Raw genomic sequence first — 25,730 nt, forward strand, 5'->3', positions numbered from 1 at the left:
CCTTTTGCAAACCCTTAATTATTTATCATATTAAAGAACATATCACATTTTTCAACTTTTCCAAATTTGAACGATTACTACATTCAATCCACCTATAATGCGGAAGTGGTGTTGATGGATGGGTTATAATAATCATACTAGGAGTTTCTGCCTCCCTTACTTGAAAGTAATCTGGAAATTCTCGTTTGTTTGAAGAAGAGGAGGAAGAGGATGAAGAAGACTTTGGAATCGAAGGTCGCAATCTTTGAGAACTTCTAGTTCGTGGAGACGGAGAAATGCATTCACTCTGTCTTTGCATTTGAATTACAATCTCTGACATCATTTTATCATTGAATAGAGTCTCTTTAAGTCCAGCTTCCTCCTTCTTATTACAAGGCATAGGGTAAATATCGTCAATATTTAAAGCATAGCCATGGCCCTTAATTGAATTTCGATTCAATATCACACTCTTAAAGTCCTCGTCATTATTAAAGACTGATCTACATACATTTATCTTCCTGGAATTTGATTTGGATAAGCTCCCCATTATTACATATTGAATATTGTGAAGCTGGATACTATGTTCAACACTTACATTCTCACTTTCAGATTCAGAACATAAAATACCACTATTCATTTGCAAGACCAATAATGAATCATTTGTTACAACTGCTATCTTTGATCCGTCCCCACAAATTGTCATATATAAAACTCCATTGAAAAGCTGTCCAAGTTGAATACTATTTCCTATATCATCCCTACTTGATGATATCCTCTGGTTTACTATGTGGTCAGGCCCGCCAATGCATGTCACAATGTCATGCAAAAATGCATGTTCTTTTGAAAATGGCGCCAAAACCTGAGATTTGGAATAAAATACACGTGGAAGCCTGGTTCTATTGGTATTACCAACCCTGTCAACTGTGGAAGCTTTTTGGATCCCTTGAGCAGTTTTTTGAGTAAAATCCAATACGCCTGTAATTGGTTTTACTACTGCTGCAACAAGTCCCTTAGTAATGCCAATTGCTAAGGAATTAGGATTACCTGTTGTTGCTCCATCTAGGACTTCGCCAACAAGACTTGAGAGTCCATCAGTCACTGATTTTCCAAATGCATGAGCTCCAATACTGATTCCGTCCATCAGATCTTTGGGTTGTTGTCCATGTACAAATCTTCTTCTTTCTTCCATATATTTTTCATCCATTGTTAATGCTCCAGCTATTTGACTTGCAGTTCCAGCCATCTTTGATATTGCTTGGAATGTTCCAAAAACTGAATGATTCATAAAGGATTCAATTCCTTTCTTGACTCCAGTTACCACATTTGCTCCATTATTATTATTATTACTATCATTTCTTCCAGAAGTCACAGCATAAATTGGCTCATAAAACAAATCTCCAATTCCAGCTCCAATATTTGTAAAAGAGTTTACTGGATTTCCAACTGATCCTAGAGAGGTTGCAATTACATATAATTGGCTATATAGTTCATGTTCGTAATGCTTTCTGATTTTTTGAATCAAATTTGAGCAACTTTCACTATCTCTAGACTCAAATTGGTTCATCCACAAAGGAGCATCTTCAATGGTTGTAATTGATCTAATTAATGATGAAAATACCAATCCAAAAGTGTGAGCAAACTGTTCAAGGACTTTTCCAAAATTCAAATTTCCAATGATACTACCATTTCTTTGTCTATTATTAATATTTGAGATTTCATAATTATTTGTTGGATTTTGGAAGCTCGAAGATGAAGAAGAAGATGATGAAGACGATAATGATGATGACGATGATGAAGAAGATGATGAAGACGATAATGATGATGATGATGATGATAAAGAATCCGAGTTAATTGAAGATTTTAGAAGGTTCAAGTTGAAGGTAAGATGGATTACCATGGGATAAATCTTGAAATTCTTAATAAAAACCTTATCAAAAAACGATTGTTTAAGAGGGAATTGTTTAATTATATCCTTTTTATCGATAAACTGATATTCATCATCATCTTCTTCCTCATTCTCTTCTTCTTGTTCTTCCTCAATACCATATCCAAAATTAATATTACCACCAATATATTCATTATCATTATTTTTGGATAATTCATAATCTCCATCACCCAAACCAAGATCATCACATTTAGGAGATCTGCTTTCTCCGTCCAAATTGGTATTCTTATCATAATCATAAATTGAAATATTGGTTCCTGATCTTCCTTTCTTTACATTATTACCAATTGATCTTGAAATCTCTTTAATCTGATCAATAAACATTGTAAGGATATATATAAAGTGGGTATCAAAACATATATTTATTCCAAGAAGTCTAATTAACAGTTTATTCACGTTAATTAGTTGTAACGAATCTCCATTACTATTCTTTTGGTTTCTCAAGAATCCTTGAGAAATTAACAACTCTGAAGGAAGTCCTATATTTGGAATATTCAAGCTTTTAAGATATTCAGAAACTTCTGAAAAGTAATTCTCTGAAAGATTCTGTGATATCAAAATTCTTGAGCTTCTTCTATTTAAGTTTACTTCCAGTTCTTTAACATCTTCCTCCAAATCAACCTCACCACTACTATCTGAAACTTTTCCTTTTGAACTTTTTATACAATCCCAACAAAAGTTTGATGCGATTACTAACATTGGAAGTACTGATCTTTCAGAATTTGATAATAAAGATGAATTCGAATATTGATGTTGACTTGAAGACTCCAAAAAGTTATTTTGATTTGAAGAAAATGAAAATGAAGCAAAATCTGTCTTATTTGAAGCCAAGAATTTCTCTTCTAGGGTATTCAGAGTCCTTGATGAACTTGAAGGTAGTCTTTGGAAAAGTACTGGATAAAGTGTATCTTTATATTGTAAATCAATTTGTATATTTCCTATTGAAATCTGGAAATCCTGAGGAGCATTCAAATGAGTGAAGAAGCAGTATTTACTATGTAAGTTATCCAAAACTACTAGAAACAGCTCTTGAGGTGTATTTCTACTTGGATTCTCCCAAATCACTGAAACTAGCACTTGAGAACAAAATATATCAAATATATATTGTTCAGAACTTGAATATCCTCTATTGAAAGAAGAAAATTTAGTTAAAGATGATGATACCACACTTACAGGGCTTCCATAACTATTTCCTGATTTAAAACTTGGAGAAGAAATTGAAGTTGGTCTTGATGGTTGAAGTAAAGATAATGCTCTTCTTGTTAATCCTTTCTTACTATGCCAATCCATGAAATCTTCATATGAAAACAATCCCAAGATGTAATTATTCCCTTTTGAAGATATTTTGGAAACTTTATAAATAATCCAATCTTTCTTTTCATTTGATCCAAAGTCATAAACTTCAAATAAATGGTTCTTTTCTTGCCTTCTTTTATTGCTATAATTATCAATACTTATATATTTGGCCTTTTTATTCACATTATAACCACTAATAATATTATTGGCTGAATTTGAATTTGTTATATTCAAGTCATTATGAATAAAGATATCCCTTGGTCTGAAGTAATCTTCCCATACAAATTCTGATATTGACTTTGAACGGAATACTTGTTTTATTATTGAACTTGATGGTATATATGTACTATTCTTGCTATCATCATTCCTTTGGCTAATATGTAAATCCTTATTCGAACAATTAAAAATGAAGACTGAAGAAACATTACGAGTATAAAATTCTTGATTAAATGTCTTTTTTATTGTTATTAGTACCATCTCAAATCCAAGATTCTCATCTAAAATGGATCTAATCTTTAAATAAGATAATTCATCTGGTCTTTCTTCTAATGATTCAAAATTATCGTTAACTTCAGTTTTAACTTGAAATTTATCTCCCGATGGTTTTTTTAAAAGGATTTTCCAAGATTTATTCTTATTTAAAACAAAATTTGGATATATAATTGATCCACTTTTTATGGAAATCACTCGTGATCTTCTTGTTTGATCATTTCCAATATGGTAAGAAGATACTGTTCCACTTTTTACTCTATCTGATAGATTCTTATAATTTAATCTGATAGTATCTGGAAAATATGGAATTACTGGAATTGAAGTACTGGGATTTAAAATAAAGTTTGAATGACTCTGCATTTCTATAGTAATTTTGGAATTATTTACAACCATTTTCTGGGGAAATAAAATTAAATGACCAATCAAAACCCTGGCAATGTTTCCATTTAGTTGAAGTTCTAAAGAAATATCTCTATAAAAGAAATTATATCCAACCATTCCAAGTTTGTCTTGAAGGATACCCAAATTATATATTCCTCCCTTTTTGGTCTTTATATGAGGTTTAGTAAAGTCAAATATATGTTGTTTTCCATTAATTAAAGCCATAAAAACTATCTTTCTTGATTTAATTTTATCAAAAGCTCCTTCAATATGAATTGAACCTTCTCTTTTCACTAATGGGATAATGGAATGTTTAATTAAATCTCCATATTGGCCAAATAAGTTCTGATTTGATTTAAGCCAAGTATTGCTAGTCTTCATTAAATTACTTACTGAATCTGGTGGAGGAGTAAAATCTGAAAGTATAATATTTGAAAGATTTAATTCAGATCCAACACTATTAAACCAATATTTAGAATGTACTACCCAAGTTAATGGATATCCTCCTTTTGGATTCTTTTCTAAATTATATACAGAAAACATGGAAATTTTATTTTTTCCAGGAACAATTTCTCCAAGTCTTTGTAAGTAGATTTCATTATCATCACCACCATTTAAGTCATTAAGTGTATTTTGAGTCTTCCAAATACCTAATTTAATTTCATTTCCTAAATCAATTAAACATGACCAAATCACCGTAAAGTTCTGACTATTATTTTCAAAATGGTTATTATTATCAGTTTTAGAATCTTTTCGTGATTTAACTCCAATTTCTAACTTTACTTGAGGATTTTCATCAAATAAAGAACAAGGTAAATATAGAGCTTTTGGTTTCATATATTCCAAAATACCAGAATTACTTGAAAAATCTTGATCATTGATTTGAGTGGTTATAACATTTATTTTATTATTTCCTTCTTTTCCACTAGTAAAAGCAAAGAATCTGTATTCAAGATCCAATGGTAAAGTTGAAATGAGGGTCAAAAAAGGTTTAAACTTTAGGATATATTTATAGAATTGATACTTTCCTTGACCAAAAGTTGACATTATTCCTTCAATTGTAATATAGAATCCAACTCCTGCACATTCTCCCTTTTGAACAAAGTAAATCCGTCTCTTTTCTCTCTTTTCTGTAATTCTGTATTTGTTTAGATTCTCATTTTCTTTGATTATATCCCTTAGGAAATTATTAATTTTAAGCTTATAATACTCATTATACTTGACAGGATTTGTTCTATTATTATCTTCTTTAAGATCTTTGGAAACTTTATTATAACATAAATAGTTACTTGTCTCAAGATTGAATGGAATTGGTATTTTTGAATTTGGAAGGACTCTACTGGAAAAAAGTCCATCAGTAAAGAATACTTGAAGATCCATAGAAATCTCATTACTTAGTTCTAAAGGACTTAATATCCTTAAAATCTTCTCAACTCCTAATTGATCTTTTATATTTCTATGTTCAACTTGATAAAACAAGTAAGGACTTTCAAAAAGAAGGCAATTTGAGTTGATTCCATTCTGAAGATTTTTATTTTCATAGCCCATTTTTGTATCTTTAAGATTTCGGATAAATATAGCAAATCTTCCAGTATTGTCCAAATTAATAACCTTTTCAGTTGAAAATAATCTTTCAAAGTTAATTTGATCTTCATTTTTACAATATTCCTTAATTCTGGCTCTTCCTATATGAATTTGAAAGATCTGAATATTACTTGGTTGGAAACAGTAATTAATTTGATCAAGAACAACTTCGGTACCGTCTTTAATAATATTGCATGTAGATCCAAGATCAATAAAATTATTATTTTTTGAATTTTGAAAGGTGTCAAAATTGGGGTACCCTATTAATTGAATATCATAACCAGATTGATTAATAACTAAAATAGGTCTGAATGGTTTAACAGAGCTAGAAAGTAGACATCCTCTACTATTCCAAGCTCCATAATGTCTCAAGATCGTTCTAATGGTCCAAGGAGAAATATTGAGGTTTAAGGCAGAAAGAAGATGGAAATTAAGTCTTTTTGTGACCTTGCTTGAGCATGACTTATTTCTTGGAGAAAATCCATCATTTTGTACTAACTTATCTAAAGCCAGATTAAAATTACATCCTTCAATAATTGGCTCAAAGTATCCATGTCTTGGGTTCATTATCCAAAGTGAGAAATCTCCAGAATTTGTAATGGATATAGGATGATCAATAAGATAACTTCTAGAGCTAAGAATCAAGCTATTAGATTGTACAAAGATCATGAATAATGGGATTCCTGAGAAATCTTCAATAGAATTTAAAAGAATCAGTCTTGAATTTTGTATGATTACGTTTATGCTTAACTCTTCTTTAGCTTTTGGACTCCCTATTCCAAGGAATTCCTGGCTACTTGTAAACCTTTCAGAAATCCCATTAGTAAGAGATCTATATAGATCTGAATTCCTTGAGAGTTGTGATCGTTTTGAGAGAGACTTTTGCATTGATAATAAAACATCATAGAGGTCTAGAACATGTGGATAGTGTATTTGTAAAGTTATTGGTTGAAAAATTAACTTTAAGCTTCGATTGGTTTTGAGTACCGCCTCCATCCCTTTTGAGATAATATTATGTATGATCTGATATTCCAATCCATCCCAAATCACAAAACTCCCGAAATCTACCATATGATATCCCAACTTTGAGCTGGAAATGGAGATATTTAGATTGGATTCACAAAGCCGTTCCAAGTCATTTTCTCCTTGAATTCCATCTTGATTCTTTTCTTTTTTGCTTAAGTAACCCAGATCATAGGTACCTATCAAGTTTACTTTGGTTCTTAGGCCTGTATTAGATGCCAATATGCAATTGAATTTCTTTAGGCTTAAGTTTACCTCCATCAAATCCACTAAAAATCTGCTGTTATTTTCATCTTTTCTAGACTTCTCTTGCTCTATTATATCTGAATTAGGGAGACAAAAAACCCTAGAGTAATCACTGTACCAATCATAAATCCCAAACAAAGACTGAATATCACAATCCGTATTAATGACTGGAGACTCAATACGAATCCGCCAGCTTGAACAGCTCGTATTTGTCTTTTTATTATCTCGAATATCATCAGAATCTTCTTTAAAGCTGTAGTATTGAACTTCAATAGGCTGTTCTAAATCCCGTTCCCTCCTCGGATTCTGGTTCTCCTGTAGATTCTGGTCCTCTTCAACAATTGGTTTCAAAGCATTAAAGTAGCTTTCCAAATAATTCTCAAAGTAAGCCTCCTTTGTGTAAACTGTAAAGTAGTGTTGATCCTCAAAGTTGGTTTTCTTCAATCCTTTATTTGACTCTCTATCTCCTTTTTCCTGTTTGTGATCTTGATCTTGACTTTGATCTTGAATGCAATATCCGGTACCGAAATTTGAATTAACGTCAGAGTAGTGAAAAGAATCAGGAATTGAAATTAAGAATGAAGGGTTCTGTTCGTCATTAAAGTTTAAAGAACTGAGTAGAAGGTTGAATGTGAAGCTTTGGTTTTGAGGAAATTTGCTCATAAACAAGTTAATTCCTTTAATCCTTACAATGGAAACCGTTTGTATAGAGCCCTCCTTCGTCTCTTTTCCTTCTATTTGAAGGACGTTACCATCAAATCCCGTTAATTGTTTATTTTTCCAATCCCAATCTTTAATTAGATTAATTCTAATTAAAGGAAAACTGACAGAAATTGAGTTACTTGGTTGAATATCTTGATCTTCAAACCTCCCAGTAGGAATAATACTTGAACTCTCTCCTCCCTGTATACTTTCTTGGAATCTCAAAGCTGCTCTCCTCCCAATAAATCTGTGTTGAATTAGCTGGGGAACATATCTTTTTTTTTTGGTACCTATAATAAATTGATCATCTTGAAGTTTCTCCTCCTTTAAGGAGATCATAAATTCTGGATCTGAAATAGTTCCAGATGAAAGATTAGTGAGTTGTTTTACGAAAGGATCATAATTCATTAAGTTCTCAGAAAATGCCTTAATTAGTAGACTCAAAGTCTCAGGGTAAAGATTTAACTCCGCTTCTTTTTGCTTTGATTCGATGAAACAATTCATGTCAAATGAGTTATTCATTCCTTCACTGCATGTGTACCTCCTTAAATGAAAGTTTAAGTCAGGAATTATCCCAAAAGGAATAGAACTTCTTCCTTCAGTTATCTCATAGTTTTCCTCTTCGAGATACAATCCCCAAACTTGTCTCATCCTCACATTCATCATCCTGAAGATGTAAAGATAAATCATGGAAGGATCCGATACTTGTCTAATTAAAGACTTGTTATTGAAATTAAAGAGTTCAATAAACATCTCAACTGAGGAAACTTTGTCAGGATCTGCATCATCAACAGATACTGATGGAATAATTAGCTTACTGTTTCTGAAGTTCATACTTCTAAGAGGAACGCATACATCTGAACTGCCTTCTATTTCTCCTCCAACTTTTTCCTGAGAAGGAAGAATAAGGGAAGAAGACTTTGATGATTTAACTACTTCTGAATCCTTCACATTATCTTCTTCTAAATAATAAACAAAGCTCTGAATATTATCAATCAAGTACGAAAAGTAGTAAATATTGTGTAAAAATGCATCCAGAAATAAAACTAAAGTAATGTTTTCAGCCTCGACAAGCATCTCTGAACTTGAGATCATCTTTGACAGCCTTCCATGAATCAAATCTTCAATATCTTGAGCTCTCTGGTGAGAAATCATCTTCACCTCCATCATAGACGATTCCACTGAGCTATCCATCTTAAAGAAACACAAATCTTTCCTACCATTAACCATATTGTATCCTTTCATCCTAATTACCCTAACAATAACATCTCTTCTCGTATCGTGATCACAGATTGATACCGTATTTTCAAATATTAACTTGAAAAATTCCGTATCTCTTTGAAATGCTACCAATTCAGAATTGCAAACATTAGCATCAATTAAGTACTTTGTCCACTTATCTGAAGTCTTTAATCCTATTTCTGAGCCTAGATCTTGGTCCTTTTTGGACTTAATCTCTTGTTCTGTACTTATATATGGTGAGGTAGACCTTTTAAACAAACAAAGTAACTCTTGAAGAATTAATGGTCTCAAGTAAATAATAATAGACCCAATTTCCGTCCTAACCTGTACCTGATTGCTCTGAGAATAACCTGATCTGGATCTATTCAACCATTTAACTTTCTCATCTCTAGCTTTCTCAAGTGAAAGCTCCTCTTCAATGAAATGATATTGAGATGTTGGGAAACGAACAAAGCTAAAAGTGTTACTGAGACTAAAGAGAGGAATTCTCTTGATTCCTTTACATTCCTGGGCTTCATCTTTAGATTTAAGATAGCCTCCTTCTCTTTCAACCTCTTTAATTCTCAAAAAATAATCCATGGAAAGCTGAGAAATGGAAAAGTTAACCAGTCTATAATGGTCGTGAATAAAGTTTAGGACTTGAATGTCTCGTGTTCCCACATTCATCCAAGAATTATTATCTGATACAAAGTCAAATTTAAGACTATTTAGCCTTAAAAACCAAAATAACTGAATATTTAATCCAAGCTTAAACATTTTGAATTCCTTTTCTCTCGTCAATTTTCTTCCCAAATTGAAATACTCACTTAAACATGAGTCATCCATCCATTGAATCATGTTCAAGTATATACTCTGGTAAACTTGAGGATCAAAATTGGATGTAATTGAGTTAATTTGAATGGATGAGTAGATATTCTTAAGTACATCCCCAAGCTGAATTTCACCAATTGAACCTCCTCCAGTAGGCTTTGAATCCAAGCAAACAGAATTTGTTGATAGTACCAAATTCATGAAGGATCTCTCCTCGAATAAATCCTGTGAAAATGGATCCAGCTGAGTTAGTACGCCAAATAGCTTAATATACTTCATCCATGTCTCGTCCAACATATTATACCTCTTGTATGATAAGAGATTCAACTTGATATCAATATAGTCAATGCTAAATAATCTATAAGAATTAACCATATCTACTCCTTTTGGAAGCTTTGGTGACCTTTTTTCACTCTTGCCTGACTCTCTCCTGTGAATATTGCTGGTATCTTGAATTCTAACTCTGATCTTTTGTTCATCTTTCTCTATCCCAGTTGTTCCAGACTGAAAATCGCTATAAATAGATAAATAGATTTCCTCGATCTTGGCATAATAACAGAGACTCTGAATACATTTAAACCAATAAGTTGACTTTTCAGAAAGAACATATCTATAATATGGAGATACTTGAATGCCTCCCCCTACTCCTTTATTAATGAATGACTGAAGGTCAAAGCTATTATTTTCAAATCTACTTTGGGGGCTTGAAATATCTAAGGAACTCTCCTCAAGTTCATATCCTCTCAAGATCTCTGAATCATTGTTAGATATTGAAATCTTTCCAAAACTTATTACATTGTAAATCGCACCTCCTAGTCTTGGATCTACCTTATGACAGAAAACCAAGATTGGAGTTTCAATTTGAATATCCACATCCACTAAACCTGAATTTTGAAGAAATCCATCTTCTTGACTATTAATATCTCTTTTTTCTGAAATGTCAGTTGAACCACTTTCAGTACAGGCCATATGATTATCTATTCTAGTCTTGGATTTATGTTTAATACCTTCTCCTCTACTTTTTCCAATACTCTTATTGTACTTGTTAATTGCATTAACTAAAGCAGAAACAACGTTGGAGTAAAAGATTGCATAGCATTTCTCGACGTTGATCTTAATAGTAGTTTTGCTACTTTCTGGAAATGAAGTTTCTAATCTCTTTGAAATGCTTCGATCCATAGAGAAGTCAGAACTCATACTCAAAGAACTTCTCCTTCTAGAAGATCCTTGTACGTCGCAGATTGAGCTTTTTTTATTCAAGTAGTAGAATGTGAACCACATCTTTTCATCCTGTACGAGAGATTCATCCTCGTAAATTATTTGAAACCTCTCCCCATCTGGATCTGAGTAATCCAAATTAAACTCTTGTAAAACCGATAATAAAGAAATTCTTGAATCTGATTGAATGAATTCCAGGCCAAAACTTCTCAAACTTCCCATCAAAGCGCTTCTTTTGATCATCCTCAACCCTTCCTGTCCATCGATTTTACTTCCTCCTGTCTCTAATGCAAACTCATCTCTAAGTACTACTTCAAGTTTTGTCTCTCGGAGCAAAACTCTGAAAGCCATGAAAGGAGTCTCAGAGCTAATAGCCCCAAACTGCTTGACAGTTGGAGAGGATTCCATATATAAAGGATTCTCACTTTGAGATTTATCAAAAGATCCCAAATTCTGCTTAGATTCCGAAGTATTTTTATCCCCATCCTCCAAAGAATGATCAGAAAGACAGTCGAAAAATTGGAGATCTTCCATAGTCTGTTGAGCAAGAAATGCCTCATCTAACTCCACAGATCCATTAAAATTCTCATACTCTTCCTGTTTATTCTGCTCATCCTCGCTCTCCTGAGCATCAAAAAAAACATCATCAGCACTATTCAAAGGAACAGAAGAGATCCTATGGAACTTAAAAAGCCATTGAATCCAACTTCCAGACCCTCCTCCAGCAGCTTGAGAATCGCTATGGCTTGTCCTTCTGAAAGAATGAATTTCCAACCTCTTTCCAACCCATTGATGTACTAGAGATGTATGCAAGGATACAAATCTAGAGAAAGGAACCCTAAGTATGTAATATTCTGAAAACTGTCTGGAAAAGTCTAAAAGCAGTTCATTAAAGAGCCCTCCATCGAAATACGGTCCAATGGAATCAAAAGTCATCTTTTCCTCAAAGTATTTGTGAAATTCCACAGTATAATCCCTACAATACATTGATATCTTAGCTTCAGTAAAGTCTTCCTGGAGGCGAATATAAAGTGAAGAGTTATAACTCGACCTAGAAAATCGATGGGAACCAGAAATTGAAGAAATATCAGCTCTCCTATCCCTTATAATGCATCCTATTGCATATCTCCACCAAAGCTTTGCATTACCAATTACAGGAACATTTGGTCTATATAAAAACTTCCTCTCCAACATTGTCTTTCCCAATTCAATCTGCTTATTAAATGCCTGAATTTGGTTTAATATTCCTCCACAGTATGTGATTATCTGTTCAGAAACTGTTACATAAATCTCTTCCAATACTCCATATATTGTGTATATTGGCATCTTAGATGCGTTAAACAAATCCTTTCTCTGTCTCAAAAGGAGCTTGCAACAGAATGGATGTACAACCTGGTCCAACTCTTTTGGGGTCTCCTTTAAATTAGTCTCTCCATCTGCTGCCTCCTTTGCCGTATAGATTGAAAGACCATCCAAATCCAGTATTCTATAAGAAAATTCACTGGAATCTTTTTTCTGAAAGAATGGCTCAAACAACTTTTCGTCAGAACATTCACTCCTGGAACAAAATATTTCTTTCACTAACCCCAGATGTTCCTCGTACCCATGAATTTGGTCCGGACCCAATTCACTATTTACCTCCCCTGATGCTGAATTATTACCACTAATATTAGTATCTTCATTTATACCAGAACCAACTAGTTTGGGGATAACCAAATCTTGGTCTACTAAAACCTGACTCAAATTTGGGATTGACCTAACTTCAAGAGAATCCAATACTAACCCACAATTCAACTCTTTGTTGGTTGAATCACCAAGTTTAATATGAATCCTTCTAAACTTCAATCTTACATCTTGAATTAAAACAGAGACTATTCTGCTCAAAAATGGTTTGCTTCCTCCTTTGTTACTGCTTCCCTTGACGCTAAAGTACTCATCCTCTGCCAGCTCTGCCATAAAGTGAATATTCCAGTGTTCTATTAACCGAAGTCTTTCTGAAATAACCAAACTCTCAATTTTCTCTGAATTAAACTCATTATGATCTATAAAACTTGCGTATAAATTCACATCATCTATCTCTACAACTAATGGAGAACTGCTACCAGGTCTCAATATATTACTATAAGGAATCGATATGTTAATTGTCTCTATACAGCCGTACTTGACTTTTATTGGAAGCCTTAATTGCTCCAAAAATCCTTCTTTTATCTTCACATTTCTGAGTTGTAGCTTGCCTGAATTTAATCCAAGCTCAAAACTATCCTCTGACACATTCTCTAAATACTTTCCTATAAATGTAGTAGCCCATTTAGACACAAAGCCTGCTACACGAGACACTGCTCGCCTCATTCCTCCTTCTTCAAGACCACTGGCATTACAAACCTTCTCAACTCGCCTTTTATAGTTCTATTTGTCTCAAAGAAAAATTTAAAGTATTTAAGTTTTTTTTTATTTATTTTTCTGTTTTTTTAAAATTCTTGTTTCTGTTTGCCCGCCTTTTCAGACATGCAAAAATATTTTGCTGCATGTGGGGTGATAAATGTTAAAATTACAAAAATGATACAGATAGCCAAAATGTTTTGAAGTATTCAGAAGGAAAAATTAGGAGTTTAAATTGTTTCTAGGGTTTTTTCTACGCAACTTATTATAACCCAACCATGTTCCTATAATTGTTTTATAACTACCTTTTTGACTATTTACTACATTTGTGTCTGAATTAATTATATATATGGTGTATAAAATATAGTATATTTTCTATAGTATATTATACTCTTTCCATCTTATTCGAGCTTTTTCAGCACAAAAACCCTTTCTTAGCTTTCAAAGTATTTTCATTTCTAGAACTTGACTCTAAAGGAAACAAAAAACTGCTGAGAAAATGAGCTAATAAATTTTTATTATTAATATTACTTTTATTAAAATATGACTCAATTTAGCTGTGGGTCAAATATTACGTGTGCATGCAACTTCTCCCCTCACGGAGGTTTTTGTCAATTCATTACAAATAATTCGAGAAATTACTAGATCAGGGAAAAAAAAAGTAACTGCTCTTCTTTAAAAGTTTTCAAAAACAAGTTTTCATCGTTACTTTTCTTGTTTAAACCATCTCCTTTAAGTACCTTAATCTGCTAAATTTATCTGCTTGGTTCTGAGTAGAAAAAATCATGATACTTAGGACTCTTTAATACTGCTTGTTTCTGAGTTTGAGGCCTCGTATCATATCCTAAGTTAATATTTCTTCCAGAATGAAGTTGAAGAGTGTTTGCCTGTGACTGAGCTACATAATATGGTATAGTTTTTTCTGCTTCTCCGCCTTCACCTGAGTTCATATACTCAGGAGAAAACGTTGTATCCTCCACAGAAACTATACTTTTTTTCTCTGGTGGAGCTATGTTTGAATCATAACTGATACTTTTTTGGCTCATATGTACAATTTTTGACCCTTTTCTTGCTAGAATTGGTTTTATTGAAGCAAGTTGCAAACTATTTAGTTTGTTCCTAATTATTTCCTTGTTTGAATTGTCCACATTTTGAGCAGATTCAGTATCATCTGACCTTCTTCTCAAAAAGAAGACACAACAAAACATTAATATAAGCAGAATCAATAGAATTCCAATAACTACCCCAATGATTAACTTTTTATTGACTGTTCGTTCTATTACATCAAAATGCCCTTCTATTGACTTTTCCATCTTTACCTGCCCTGCTTCATTCAAATAACTCAATTCTTGAGTTTCTTGTGGATCATCGCTTTCAGAGTTAACATACTCTCCTGCTCCAAATCCCAATAATGAATTTTCTGCCTCTTTGTCAGAATTCATATCTATAATCCCAGAGTCCCTCTTGACTATGTTATTGCCTGTCAAAGAATTTGAGTTTTTTTTCACATAGGCGCTAGTCCTCACATTCTCTGTCTTTGGAGTATAGAGTGACTTTCCTGTGGTGTAGAATCGTGGCCTAAGAGTGGTTGTTGTGTTTTTAGTTGTTGTAGTGTTTTTCTTTGTGGTTGTCGTTTCTGTTGCTGTGGTTGTTGTGGTTGTTGTGGTTGTTGTTGTTGTTGTTGTTGTTGTTGTTGTTGTTGTTGTTGTTGTTGTTGTTGTTGTTGTATTTGTAGTGGTGGAGGTGGAGGTATGTTTAGAACTGTTAGTAGAGTTATTCTTAGTGAAAGCATTATCAGAGGAAGCTGTAGTATTCGGGAATACTACTCCTTTAGAGGAAATGGTTGAAACATTACTTGAATAAACTTCTTCAACTCCTGAATTTCTCCCAATTGAAGCATAGTCTGAGAAAATAGGTTTTGTAATAGGAACCAATATATCTTCAATAGAGTCAGAACTCTGCTTGTAGATCATTTCCTCCAGGGTATCGTTTCTTTCTTCATTCACACGCCCAGATTCTGTACTATCAGACTCAAAACTTCCAGATGAGCTTCTAGCCAAAGGATGGTATGTTGGTTGAGCGCTTAAACCAATGAGCTTCATTTCATCAGACAAAGCTGGAATAGTACCTGGATCCTGATCCCAATAAAATGTTTTCTTCTGCTTATACCTTGGAAGATCCAAATAAGAATTATGGTAAACTTGGTCCCCTCCTTCGTTAGTTGAATCCTCTTTCCAATTAAAGTTGATGCTAGGAAAGTTTAACGAACTCTGATATGAGCTCCAAGCTGAGTCCAGGATATTTGAAACATTTTGACAAAGACCGACTGATAAATTATTCTCCCAAGCATCTGTACAGTTCAAATTATTGTAGCCTGGAAAATCAAGCTTTGGCTCTTTACTAATAATTTCATCAGTCTGCTTAATTAGCTCTGAATATTTATTGGGATTCAGTCCACCAGAATCATAAGCTACTGTACCACAAACTGCACAAGAAAGCTCAGAATCTATAAGCCAACACGGCCTTCTTCCTAACCCTCCAATATCAAAAAAACCACACTTTTCAAAAGGAAATTTGAATCTTAATAACCAGCTTGCATTATAACTTGATGTCCAATTAATTTCAGAATCTCGAACTGATACGGGACTTCCACTATCTATCCAGTACCATCCTGGTGGATACCTGAAAAATGCATACTTTCTAAGTCCGACAAAACATCCATTTGCAGTCTTATGAATATCCCCTTGTTCCACAAGAGTTCTTCTAATTGCTTCTTCATCTGATAACTTATATACTGAAGCCAATGTTACTGGGTACTCATTGGTCTCTTTAGACCCATTTCTTCTTCTTGTCTCTACCTCAGTTCCACCTAAATCATTGCAAGCCTTAAAACCGTGAGAAAATGTCCTAGGCCGGTCAAAAGTGACCAGCTTGAAACATCTCGTTTTTTCACCATTTGAAATCCATCCTTCCGGACAATTTGCATGGCCAGTATCTCCTAACTTGCTAACTTCTCTTCCAAAAACCCCAGAAACTACTATTAAACTTAATAATACTAAATTTACACAATAGTGATTTGCCTATAAAATTATATCAGACGCTACTGAGTCAAACATACCTATTAAAAAATCCTTTAATTCATTAATCAGCCTCATATATTACAAAATCCCTCTATATTCATTGATTTCTCCTCAAATACTTACTTTAGTGACTTTTCCCCATTATACTCAAATTCTTATATTTGCATTTTGCATGTTCATATTTTTTCATATACCGATAGTTTTATTCAAAACCTTGGCGCCAAAACTGTGGTTATTACCTTAATATTATTATAAGATGAGAAACAAAGAGATGGGGAAAACTAATCTTGACGAGTACGAGTTAATTGTAAGTTTTCTTGTACAATTTTTTATTTTAATAGTTAATTAACTTCTAATCTTACTAATAGGATGGCTCATTTTCAACGGGATGTAGTCAGGAAATTGAGTTCATTGCACAGTCTTTGGTTGATCTAGTTGAGGCTTCCCCTGAGCTTTTAAATATGGATGGGAAAGTTGATTTGGAGGTAAGTTCCTTTATTAGTTTGTTTCTTGGAGCCTCTCAATAACTTCATTTTATTTAATCACCGCAAATCTGCTTTGATCACTAGGTTGAAGGACGTATTGGGACTTTAATTAATGAAAATACAAAGGAGAAGGTTTTGCTCCCTGTGGAGGGAATGTGTTTGCTGCTTCCAAGTGAAAAGGAGTTTTCCTACCGTTTTTCTCCTGGTTTGGAAAAGTGGCAAATGACAAGTGTTGTAGAAGAATTAAGAAAGGATTTTGACGAGTCAAAAATCCCTTATATTATCAAAAATAGGAATACAAATGACTACTATATTCATAATCCGAATAAATCGGAAACAGAAGACAAATCACTAATTAGATTAAGTTATATTTCTCCAAAAAATCAAAAAGATAAACCAACTGAAGCGATATGGAAAGAAAAGATTGCAGTCTTTGATTTTTGCTCTCCAGGCCAGTCTGGAGACTTGGAGACCAAACACAATATTGAGAATGGTACATTGCTTAAGGATTTCAGAATTGCGATCAACCTTGAACATAAGGAGAATCCTATCGAAGTTGCCAATACTGTTACTGGTCCAATTGAAAATTCATGTGTTTTGGAAAGAAGAAGAGAAAGAGAAACCGTAGAAGTTTCAAATTTTGTTCTAGACTCTACTCATGTGGTACAGATTGAAAGTCGCAGGGGATTCAGGCAATGCGAAACTTATGAATTAGAACTGGAGCTTAAGCCTTCCCACTTTATTCCTCTATTAAAGTCTTATATAGAGGATACAAACAATGGGAAATTGAAAGTAATAGGAACTCACCCTTTTATTAAGCTACTTACTAATTTTGTTAATTTGGTGTTTGGAATTACTCTATTTCTCAATAACAAAAAACCAAATGAACAAATCGAATCTTCTATTCAAAACTCATCTGGAAACGAAAACCAAATTATGGATTTAACAAGTTGTACTCAATCCAATGAAATAGTCCAAGCCTTCAAAAAATATGTCTCACCCATTACTCCTATACTCGGAGACTATTTATATAGAGCCGTAGCTAGTGAGAAGCAGAAACTTAACAGACCACAAGATATTATTTGCAAAGATGATATAGATATTTCACTCGGAATTAAGCCTTTACCTCCTGATACTAAAGAAATCTAATTTATTCATCATTTTATTAGAGAGTAAAGAATTGGAAGATCACTCTTTTCTTCAACTCTTAGAATGTTTTTAAGCTCCTCATTACTTAATATCTGTTTTCCATTAGTATACTCACTTCTCCCCTTTGTTGAGTCAGAGTCCATCTTTGACTCTTTTAGCAGTACTTTCCCTGTACTCTGATAACCATTATATACCAAATAATCATAAATTAGTGAATTTAATATTAAATTCTCATCTGAAATACAGTTCTCTTGATCTTTGTTTTCATCATTCTAAAATTAATGTTCAAGTCATATATATCCTAGAGTATTTTTTTGTCAAGCTTTTTCTTACCTCCTCTGTTAGGGAATACAAAATCTCTGCCATCAGCCTGGCTCTAACCTCACTCAAAACTCCTTTCTTTTCCAGCTCAGATTTCACGGCTAACATTTTTCCCCCCATCAAAGAAAATAGATTATTAGTTAGATCATCCTCACGGAAATTAAACAGGAATATCTGTTTCTACTAGCTTACCTGACCTAAGCTCCTCTAATGAATGATCCTCCTGCATGCTTTCTTTATCGATTAATTAAAATAAATCCAGTTATATATTCTTCCTAAATATTCTGATAATTAACCCGATTAGTTTTCACTTGAAACAATAATTCTGAAGTTCAAGTAAAACTAAAAACTCAACTCAATAAAAGTCTTGTTATTTGTGTACTCGCAACTAATTGTCGCTTTAACACTTCTTGCCAGTACACAAAACGCTAAAATTCTTTAGTCCTTTGCTAATTTACCTCACAAAAAAAAGCGTATACCGGCATTGTTTTCCCGCCCATTTTTTGGAAATAATTATATTATTTTTGACATGGGTGTAAATTCTTGAAAATCAATTTTGTTGTTTAAAAAAATAAATAAAATGGGGAATTTTTTAGCATCTACAAAGATAACAACCGATCTTGCGAGCAAGTCTGTGTACTCTTATACACTTACAACTCTCGAAGGAAATCTTTTTCCTATGGAAAGCTTGAAAGGGAAAGTCGTAATGGTAACAAATGTTGCATCCAAATGTGGCTACACAAAATCTTATTATAAACAAATGGTGAGAATCTACTCTGTGTTTGCTCCTCTTGGACTTGAGATTATTGGTCTACCCTCCAGAGAGTTTATGGGCCAAGAATTTGAAGATCCTAAAGAGATTCGCAAATTCGCAGATTCTCATAATGTTAAATTCCCTCTGATGGAGATTTGTAAAGTAAATGGCCCAGATGCTTTGGAATTTGTACAAAAGCTGAAAAGAGAGACTCCTGAGTTATATGATGAGAAAAGTAACACTTTATCTGCAATAAAATGGAACTTTTCAAGGTTTTTAATTGATAAAAATGGAAAAGTTGTTGCATTTAGAGGCACTAGGACCGAGCCTAATGAGCTTATTCCAAAAATAGCTGAACTTCTTGGTGTTTCTGATTACCAGAATCTTTTTAAAAATTATGACAAGCTCCATCCAGAAGTCAGGTTATGACCCAAAGGATGACGTATGTCCTTTAAAGCAAAAACAAAGTGAACAAGGCTCTTAAAGGAAAATAATCTATTCAGACAATATTACTTAGCATGACCATAAATATTACCTACTTTGGATTTTTGCTCTTGTAAGTTGAAACAAAATATTTAGGTTTGGACACCAGTAATTAATTCATAGGTAGTTACTATTGATGATAATATTGGTCCAATTGCCGAAATGTAACAAGACAATACTACAAAGAAATTTGTGAAAAAAGATTTTTTTCTTCCCCATATAATAGAATAAACAAACAAGGGATAAATCGACGCAGTAAAAGCGTCAATATAACCACAAAATAATTCAACATATTGAGTACAAGATTTTGCCACATGAGAAAGGAATATGGAGACAAGTAAAATAGCTGTGGAAAGTAAAAACCTCCAAATATTGAACTTTTCTTTATTTTTCATGGATTTTAGGGTTGCTTCGGTACTATAATCTTCTTGACCATCTGATTCAATAGCTCTTGCTTTATTTTTAGCTAATAGGTTTACTAATTCATCCAATACAATATTAGGATTGGATGGGACATAAGTTAATTTAAGGGCTCTGGATTCCTTTTTATCATCATCATCATTACCATCAAAAATTACTTGGAAAACGTCTTCTACTGCTAATTCTGACATGTAATTGATAAGTCCAATATCATTTACAATAAAATTACAAATCGAAACGGTAAATAATGGAATAATAACACATAATGAAATACAACTCAGTATCCTTGAGAATCCCATGAATATATCACAAGGTGAAAAGTTTAATGTAATGTTATCTCTCGTAGCTTCACCAAAAGTTGTATATGCAGAAATAGTTAGAGCCAAAGAGAATACCAATAAAAATGTAAAGGATGCTGAAATAACCTTAATACATCTCTTATAAGTACAAGTACTAACATTTAAAACGGCTGGGACTACCATACAATGACATAAGAAGGCATAAGTTGCGAATGTGAACATCTTAAAGGCTGATAGTGGTCCATGAGCTGGCCAAATATGTACTTCTCCTGTAACAGGAGGCATAGGTCCTGAATAAGGGAAAACAACAGATCTAACTACAATAACAGTAGCCAAAGTGAAGAATGATGCAACTGAAAACCAGCCAAGAAAATCCAATTCTGAAACTTTGGATTTTGTTGCAAAAGGTAATACCAATAAAAAGTATAATGCAGACAAAAAGTATTCATCCTTTAAATACTCCAAAAATTTAGCTTGAGGGAAGGAAAATACAGCATGAGTAACCAGATCCTGAGTAAATGAACGCAATAGAATGAAGTATACTGGAACAGCATAAGCCATTGAAAGGAAACAAATAATGGAGATAGACTTAAAATGAAACTTCATATTTCTTTTCATTTCCTCAACCTCACTGGCTGTCAGGATCATCTTCTGACCCTTCTGTAACTTCTCTACATCTTCTTTATTCTCCTTCTTTGCGTCTCTTCTAGCTAAGAAACTACGAATACTCTTATATGCAGAAACTCTCATTAAAAGAGTGGATAAATCCACTGCTCCAAGTTGTAATGACCCTACAACATAAATCGAATGGGTAACTATTGAAACAATGGCACAAATGATCAAAGTTGAAATTCCAACAGCCAAACCTGCCATCTTCATACCATATGTCAGAAATACAACACCAGAGCCTATGCAACCAGCTGTCATGGTAGCGAAGGCCTTACTTGAATACTTGAAACTATCGTTTGCAGCCTCCATTTTTCCTTCAAAAATAAAATCAATTTTTTACTTTATTTACTTTAAGAACTTCTCCTGACACTTGTACTTAAAACTAGAATTATTCGGAATTTTTCTTAATACTTTTTATTTAATTACACTAAATTGCTGATAATAAGCCTTTCAACTTATATGAAAGACACAATATAATAATTATTTGTTTATTCAATTCAGATTTTTCTGCTTATTAATTAATTTCTCTTTCAACAGCTATTTCTTCTTTTTGCTCCTGTCCTTTAGCCCAATGCAAAAATAGGTCCCTAAAAATATTGCCGCCAGATCCCGCGCGCCACCCGCCGAAAGGTAAATGTCAAAAATTAACGACATGCTAAAAAAGAGGATTAAAAAGATATTAAGAAAAACAATGTAGTAATAAGAATTTTACTAATATGAATTTAACTGGAAAGATTTTTAGTTGAGTGAATGATTATTTCTTTGATTTTTTGTTATGACATTTTGTTTTATTTTTTAATTCTTATCAATATTAATTGTGTGTAAATAAATGATCTTTTGAGGAAAATGTGTATGTGAGAAATTTATGTGAAAAAAAAGTTGTTTAAAAAGAATCCCTAGATTAGAAAAATTTTCATTTTTTTTGTTTGAATCTTGTAATGAGAAATATAAGGTTTATTCCCCAATTGGGAATATTTGTTTTGGGTCTAATAATAATATGTTTTGGAGTCTCAGAATGCTACCACGAAGAAAAAAGCTTGGAGAGTTCCCAGGTATTTCAAAAAGATCCTCAATTTAAATTAGAACAGTCTGGCTCCTATAGAGAAGACCCAGAGAGGATGAGAAACTTAGATGAGTTTATTAAGTATTTGGTGAATGATGTTCTTTTTCCTTTAGAAGGAATTGTAAAAGGGTATTGCTTATTTAGATCTGTATCAGATGAGGCAAAGGAGGACTTAGGACTTTATAACAAAGAGAGCATTGCTGTTGCCACCATTTTGTTAAGTGGCAAATGGAAGAATCCAATAAATTTTATATTACGTTGTAGAGAAAGCCTTCGTGTCGTAAGTAATGGGATGAAAGTTTCTTCATTTGAACATTCAAGTGAGTCCTGGTCCTCCATTACGAGTGCTCGTAGGAAGATGAAAGCTTCTCGAATAAAAATTTGTTTCAAGGCCAGAATATGCTCAAGAATGATGAAGAAAGAGGAGGGAACTGATAATCTTAGAAGATTCTTGATTGACAGAACTCAGTATGGATTAATTTATCCGGATCAAGGCTCTGAAATGGCAGTATGGAATACAGTAAGAGAATTTAAAGATATATTATCAGCAGGTATTCTCAAGGGAAGTATTAAGAATCATATCAGAGTGATTATTATGTTCAATTACATGAACAAAATCCTAAGCCAGATCGGAAAACAACCTGTTACTTTGTTTGTTTGTATTGCTCTTATTAATTCCATGGTTAGGGAAAGATCCCTATCTGAATGGCTTTCATTTTCAAGGAGTAAAACTTCCTCCAGAAATAGATTAAATGAGCCTGGAATTGATCCAGTAACAAACCTAAGATACGATACCAGATTGAATATCAAGGAGAATATAAGTAACTTTCAAATAAGAACATGTAATCACGTAATTTGGACATCTGAAGTCCTTTTAAGTGAAAGGCAAGTTCAAGTTATTGGGGTGAATTCAAATCAAATATATACATTGAGGAAGAGAATTTCGTGGATGTGTAATAAGATGTTTACAATGTAAAACTACTCATTTTAACTAATTTAGTCATCTTATGATTCTTAATACAATAACTTATTTTTTTATTTTTGTTTTTTTTCTTTCCTTTTTTACCTTGAATTTAATCTTAAAATTAAAATGCATTTCCTGGCACCAGTCTGAGAATACCAGGCATGTTGGCGCCTAAATGTTGCTTTTAAACTGAAAACATGAAAAAAATATGAAATTGGAATAAGAATGAAAGGAATTTTGTGTTTAATTCTTATTCAGCTGTGGCTTATAATAGGTAGGTTTGTTATATTTTATAGAGCTGACTTATTTGAAGAATTTCTGAGAGAATTACAATGGATCTAAAAATTGTAGTCTTTACAGTTAATTAAAATACGATTAAATGGTCAGCTAAAAATCAATAAATATTTAAATACGCTTCTTTTTTTAGGAAAACTCTCAGTTTCTGCAAATAAGGTCTTAAATAACTACGAATATTGGGAAGATAAAATCGGTTCTATTTCCATAGATAGCCAAGCAAGTAATATTAGTACAGGAGTTAAGAAGAATTCCGCATCATACATAGGAGAAAAAATTAAACTTTCAAACTTAGAAGTGCCAGGAAACCAAAGAATTTTGTCTTCTGGTATTATTACTAAGTCAAAGAACAATCTTAAAACTTTAGATTTTAAGGATAATGAAATAAATGAAAAAACTCTGATTGGAACCACTAATAGTCCTAAAAACTGTGAATGCAAGGTTACAGTAAGTTATAAAAAATGAATGAGTTATACTAAGCTCATAAGATGCGTTATTAAATTATTCCACAACTATATTGCTAATTTCTACTTTTTTTTCATTAGAATAACTCTTGCTGGTCAAGGTCAGCATGTATTGGAATTGCAAGTACAATTTCCGTCTCTAGCCTTTTTATATTCATTGCTTTAATGTGGCTTGTTCAAGTTCTCTCAACTCATGCTGCAAAAGAAGAACATGTCATGTTGAGAAATAAACTTAAAAAACAGAAGACATAAAAATGTTAGTTAAGGACAAAATATAATTGGGAAAAATAAGCCATCTATTTGAATGGAAAAAAATATAATGAATTGAATGAATCAAAGCCTCAATTGCGCTTAGTAGTATAATGTATTAATTTTAGAGAATAAAAAAATTTGTAGAATCAGTGTATTCATCTTGAATCTTAATCTTAAATCTCAAACCTGAATTTACACTTGTCCGGACATCTAACAAAATGCATTCTCTTGGCGCCAAATAGAGAAATTGTGGCGCCCTGATCTAAAACGATTTTTAGATCTATAAGGAGATAAAGATAAAACAGGAGAGAATTAGAAATAAAAAGCAAAAGAAAGAATTTAAACAGCAAAGTAAAAATGGGTCACTCAAAGAATAAAAAGAGTAACTCTTCGTCTGGCTCAGAGGCTGGAAAGGAATCTGAAAGGTTTATCTCATTCCTCCCAAATAGCGTTGCAACAGTATTGGCCATTTGCTCGTTTATAGCAGCTTCAATATCTTCAGTTTATTTCAACAATGGTGTTTTTAAGAAGCAAATCAAGTTTCCTGTCTTTGTTTCATGTGCACAACAGCTTGTTGGTATGATTATAATGAGCATATTTGGATTAATAAGAATGGCAATCTCAAAATCCTCTGAAAGTGGTAATGGAAAAGATGGGGTTGAGGTACAAGCTAACGGTTCATCAGTAAGCAGCTGGAAGAAGGTGATGTACGCTATTCCAGTCGCGTTCTTTTTCTCTTTCAATATATCATTTAATAATATCTGTTTAACTCATGGTAAAGTTTCAACTTATGCTATGGCTAAGTCTACCACACTGATGTGGTCTTTATGCCTCCAATTTTTAATCTTAGGAATTAAAGTTAAGTTGACCTCACTCATTTCTTGTGCAATCATTATTTCTGGTGTTCTCATTGGAGCATTTGATCCAAAATCACTTGTTTTGGTTTCCTTAATTTATGGTTGTATCTCATCATTCTCTCAGAGCTGCTACAATATCACTCTCAAGTGGGTTCTCCCTAAGATTGGTAACGATTCTGCAGGTCTTCTTAAATATGTTCAAATGTGGTCAATTCTCTTCTTTTTCATTCCTATGTTTGGAACTGGAGAAGTTATCCCAGCATTTACAACATCCGGTTGTTTTGATTTCAATGATCTTAATAGAATGATTTATCTATGGGGTCTAATCACCACATCAGCTCTTCTTGCCATTGGTGTTAACCAAAGTACTTATGTTGTCATTGGTTTAACCACTCCAGCAACATTCAATGTTTGTGGTTTGGTCAAGCAAGCCTTACAAACTATCGGTGGAATCTTCTATCTAGGAGAATCTCTACCAACTCAAACAATCATTGCAGTTTGTCTCACATTCTGTGGTTCTGCTTCATATACTGCATTCAATCACTTTGGATCAAAACCATCTATGTCACCTTCTGAATTGAAGGTTGTTGAGGAAAAATACAAGGAAGTTGCAAGACAATCTGTCGGTACTGCTTCTGATGTATTTGAAAATGCCCAAGATGATATCCTAAAGAGAAGTGGAAGCAAGACTAAGAACGTGATTACACCATTCACCTCAAAAAATCCAGAAGCTATTCCTCTTAAGGATGATATTGAGGAAGGTCTCCCAACTGGAAACAATAACGAAAACAGAAACTAATTATAGTTCGTTAAATTCTACATTTGTTTAAATCTCATTCCCCAATACCTATTTCCCTGTTTTTCTCCATCTAAAACTAA

General features: G+C 33.1%; 7 protein-coding genes across 7 annotated transcripts; 4 read left to right on the plus strand and 3 right to left on the minus strand.

Moving 5' to 3' along the window:
* Positions 1-25: 25 nt before the first annotated feature.
* On the minus strand, positions 26-13,267 carry Chro.30060 (vacuolar protein sorting-associated protein). Its single annotated transcript, XM_663202.1, has 1 exon — positions 26-13,267. The coding sequence occupies one exon, from the start codon at positions 13,265-13,267 to the stop codon at positions 26-28; it is 13,242 nt and encodes a 4,413-aa protein (XP_668294.1).
* A 785-nt stretch (positions 13,268-14,052) lies between these two features.
* On the minus strand, positions 14,053-15,399 carry Chro.30061 (hypothetical protein). The annotated part of the gene is made up of 1 exon (XM_663203.1): positions 14,053-15,399. One exon carries the CDS (start codon positions 15,397-15,399, stop codon positions 14,053-14,055), a length of 1,347 nt encoding a protein of 448 aa, XP_668295.1.
* Positions 15,400-17,015: 1,616 nt separating this feature from the next.
* Chro.30062 (hypothetical protein) lies at positions 17,016-18,011 on the plus strand. The annotated part of the gene is made up of 1 exon (XM_663204.1): positions 17,016-18,011. The coding sequence occupies one exon, from the start codon at positions 17,016-17,018 to the stop codon at positions 18,009-18,011; it is 996 nt and encodes a 331-aa protein (XP_668296.1).
* A 901-nt stretch (positions 18,012-18,912) lies between these two features.
* On the plus strand, positions 18,913-19,515 carry Chro.30063 (glutathione peroxidase). The annotated part of the gene is made up of 1 exon (XM_663205.1): positions 18,913-19,515. The coding sequence occupies one exon, from the start codon at positions 18,913-18,915 to the stop codon at positions 19,513-19,515; it is 603 nt and encodes a 200-aa protein (XP_668297.1).
* A 146-nt stretch (positions 19,516-19,661) lies between these two features.
* Chro.30064 (transmembrane amino acid transporter protein) lies at positions 19,662-21,266 on the minus strand. Its single annotated transcript, XM_663206.1, has 1 exon — positions 19,662-21,266. One exon carries the CDS (start codon positions 21,264-21,266, stop codon positions 19,662-19,664), a length of 1,605 nt encoding a protein of 534 aa, XP_668298.1.
* A 629-nt stretch (positions 21,267-21,895) lies between these two features.
* Chro.30065 (hypothetical protein) lies at positions 21,896-22,996 on the plus strand. Its single annotated transcript, XM_663207.1, has 1 exon — positions 21,896-22,996. One exon carries the CDS (start codon positions 21,896-21,898, stop codon positions 22,994-22,996), a length of 1,101 nt encoding a protein of 366 aa, XP_668299.1.
* A 1,355-nt stretch (positions 22,997-24,351) lies between these two features.
* On the plus strand, positions 24,352-25,650 carry Chro.30069 (GDP-fucose transporter 1; multispan transmembrane protein fuct1). Its single annotated transcript, XM_663208.1, has 1 exon — positions 24,352-25,650. The coding sequence occupies one exon, from the start codon at positions 24,352-24,354 to the stop codon at positions 25,648-25,650; it is 1,299 nt and encodes a 432-aa protein (XP_668300.1).
* The last annotated feature ends 80 nt before the right edge of the window (positions 25,651-25,730 follow it).

This window comes from Cryptosporidium hominis (assembly GCF_000006425.1).
Source record: "Cryptosporidium hominis TU502 chromosome 3 CHRO013044, whole genome shotgun sequence".
Classification (NCBI taxonomy): domain Eukaryota; phylum Apicomplexa; class Conoidasida; order Eucoccidiorida; family Cryptosporidiidae; genus Cryptosporidium; species Cryptosporidium hominis.